General features: G+C 36.6%; 1 protein-coding gene across 1 annotated transcript in view; it reads left to right on the top strand.

Annotated features, from left to right (window-relative positions):
- The first annotated feature begins 207 nt into the window (after positions 1–207).
- The window catches only part of LOC134276599 (solute carrier family 23 member 1-like), an 8,453-nt gene continuing 5,381 nt past the window's right edge, over positions 208–3,279 (top strand). Inside the window, exon 1 of the mRNA XM_062758836.1 lies at positions 208–496. Within this exon, the coding sequence (XP_062614820.1) occupies positions 296–496 (201 nt within the window). The 5' untranslated portion in view covers positions 208–295. The remainder of the gene's footprint in view (positions 497–3,279) is intronic.

The following is a 3,279-nucleotide window of genomic DNA, read 5'->3' as shown; positions in this document are numbered from 1 at the left end:
TTCAAGACTAAAAGTGCAATGGATATCTTTGCCTGTATAAATGAATAATATATTTTTCATCTTTATATGAGAGAAAAAAGGAAACAAATGTGTAAATACATTAATGAATGTGTTAATATGCTTAACTTCAGTATATTCCTTAAAGACCAATTACACCTATTTATGAAACATGCATGATTGCGGCTATTTATCTAATTAGCGTAATGGTCGTGTGATTAATGCTCGTGGGATCGCTCCCGCCGAGACCCTGGTCAGAAGAATTTCGCGCATCAGTGAGCGTCCGTAAAAACACACAATGACCTATTTCTGTGATTTTGTAAAATTTCCGTTCTTTGCTTGTAGAGGCACACAGGTCAAAATGGCGAGTAAACAAAACGGCAGCAGCGAAGCCTCCGTGGAAATAGAGGAGGTGCGCCAGACTCCATCTAATGACAATCTTCTTTACAAAGTGGACGAATCTCCACCCTGGTATTTAGCCATTCTGCTGGGTTTTCAGGCAAGTAAACTCTATTTAGAAATAAAAAAGTTTTAATATACAATTTGGTTTTTACTAGTAAAGAGAGAGAGAGATTCTATCGGAACCAATGCAGCAATTCATATCATGCATATTATCTTGTTACAAGATGCTATGGGTCCTAAAATAACTTTATATGAAATATGAAAAGGAATATGTTTTAAATTAAAATATTACTTTAAACATGTTATACCGGTATAACCCCTTCACAGGTTTAGGCAACGTACTTAGCTTGGCAGTCTCTAGACTTCAGTGGACTTTGTGCGTGTACATTTTTTGCTTTAGAGGATAATGTATGACAGCGGAAATTTTATTTCACAAAGTTATATATAACGGTATATTGTATTTTTTACAATAAAGATATAAACAAAGTATATGACTATATGTACATTAAAGTCCCTGAACATGCTGAATATACGATAAGTCTTAAAGTCATATGCACTAGCACATTTATTTTCATGTACCAGTATATGTAGATTTTGTTTTGGGTTTTTTTGCGACACGCTCACTTGCTTTTTCATTCTAATCAGTGCACAGCTTTGTGTAAAAATGCTTAGTTCGATTTTCTAGTTGCTTTTCAACTAATTGTTCCTACCAGGCACTGTGTAAGATATGAAATCAAAGAATGCTCCTTCTCTCTCTCTCTCTCTCTCTCTCTCTCTCTCGTGTATCTTCTGCTGTTTCGAGGTTAAGCATTTAAAAAATAGCGAATTGTAATGGGACTTTTCAGCGGGGAAAACACACTCTAGTTGAGAATTTATGGACATTTTGGAAGATTTATTGGATACCTCAGAGAAATTTTAATTTGATAACAATTTATACATGTTATGCAAAGTGTAGATCTCTTATTTTTACTTGGGAAACCTTAAATGGTGTTGAAATTTAAGTCATTAATTTGCTGCTAATCACTGATAAATAACATTCATCCTAAAAATAAAACTATCTCTGAAAAAAATGCTCTTCCCTGAATTTTTACAGGTAACAAATTTTTAATTCTTCTTCTGAAATGTCCACAAAGAAAGAACAAAATTAAGACATTTTTCAGTGTTGTTTCACAGAGTTGTTGTTATCTGCAAATTTAGAAATAAATTCCCTATTGATAAATATTTTATAGACGATTGAAAATTTGACTAAGTCTAAGTTTGTTACATGATCGATCCTGAGGCCAGATCTCATTTCCGGGTAACTACTGGTATAAGCCTTATATTGACCAAACTTGTTATCGATGATACATTTAAAATTACAATGTACTTCTGATGCTGGATCTAACCTACATTTTTCGAATGAGTGACCAGATTTCAGTTTCTAAATAACTATATAAGCCCTATTTTGACCAAACTTTGCATGGATGATACATCTACTAGACTTGTTTCGGATGCTGGATCTGACCTTCATTTTCCAAGTGCCCTGTACCAGGGTAAAAGCTTTGAAACAGATATCATATTTTCAAAGTGTAGATCTCTTATTTTTACTTTGGAAACCTCAAATGGTGTTGAAATTTAAGTCATTAATCTGCTGCTTATCATTGAAAAATAAAATTCATCCTTAAAATAAAACTATCTCTGAAAAAGAAAGATCTTCACTGAATTTTTAGCTCACCTCGACGAAGTAGAGATAAGCTTATGCTATACCCCCGGCGTTCGCGTCGGCGTCCCGGGTTAAAGTTTAGGAGCAAGTCCATTCCCAAGTAACTATAAGCCCTACCTGAACCAAACTTGCATGGATGATGTATCTAGGGATGGACACTGCCAGACTTGCTTCGGATGCCGGATCTGACCTACATTTCATTTTCCAGATGAGTGACCAGGTTAAAGTTTTCGGAGCAGGTCCATTCCGAAGTAACTATAAGCCCTACCTGAAACAAACTTGCATGGATGATGCATCTAGGGATGGACACTACCAGACTTGCTTCGGATGCTGGATATGACCTACATTTTCTAGATGAGTGACCAGGTTAAATTTTCGGAGCAGATCCATTCCCAAGTCAGTATAAGCCCTACCCGGACCAAACTTGCATGGATGATGCATCTAGGGATGGACACTACCAGTACCAGATTTGCTTCGGATGCTGGATCTGACCTACATTTTCATTCCCAAGTAACTATAAGACCTACCTGAAACAAACTTGCATGGATGATGCATCTAGGGATGGACACTACCAGACTTGCTTCGGATGCTGGATATGACTTACATTTTCCAGATGAGTGACCAGGTTAAAGTTTTCGGAGCAGGTCCATTCCCAACTCACTATAAGCCCTACCCGGACCAATCTTGCATTGATGCTGCATCTAGGGATGGACACTACCAGATTTGCTTCGGATGCTGGATCTGACCTACATTTTCATTCCCAAGTAACTATAAGACCTACCTGAACCAAACTTGCATGGATGATGCATCTAGGGATGGACACTATCAGCCTTGCTTCGGATGCTGGATCTAACTTCATTTTCATTCACTGGATCTGACCTACATTTTCCAGATGAGTGACCAGGTTAAAGTTTTTGGAACAGATCAATCCCAATTAACCTCCTAGTCCTAGATAATGCAGTATTAACAAAGTTATGAATATTTATTTACACTATATGTGTTTTTCATGCTAGACGTGTAGAAATGTGTATGCCGTGTAAGGGGTTAAACAGAACTTGCAAGAATATTGTTGTCGGGATACATACTAGCTATTAAGAAAATATGATATGAGATTTGCATTACTTACACTGATAACATTCGTCGAGGTGAGGTTCGTAATGTTTACCAGTAAAAAAAAT

This window comes from Saccostrea cucullata, unplaced genomic scaffold (genome assembly GCF_032062105.1).
Source record: "Saccostrea cucullata isolate Sc308-1 unplaced genomic scaffold, CSIRO_AGI_Scuc_v1 ctg14882, whole genome shotgun sequence".
Taxonomy (NCBI): domain Eukaryota; kingdom Metazoa; phylum Mollusca; class Bivalvia; order Ostreida; family Ostreidae; genus Saccostrea; species Saccostrea cuccullata.
The sequence above is the reverse complement of the archived record's forward strand: the minus strand, read 5'-3'. Positions and strand labels throughout refer to the sequence as shown.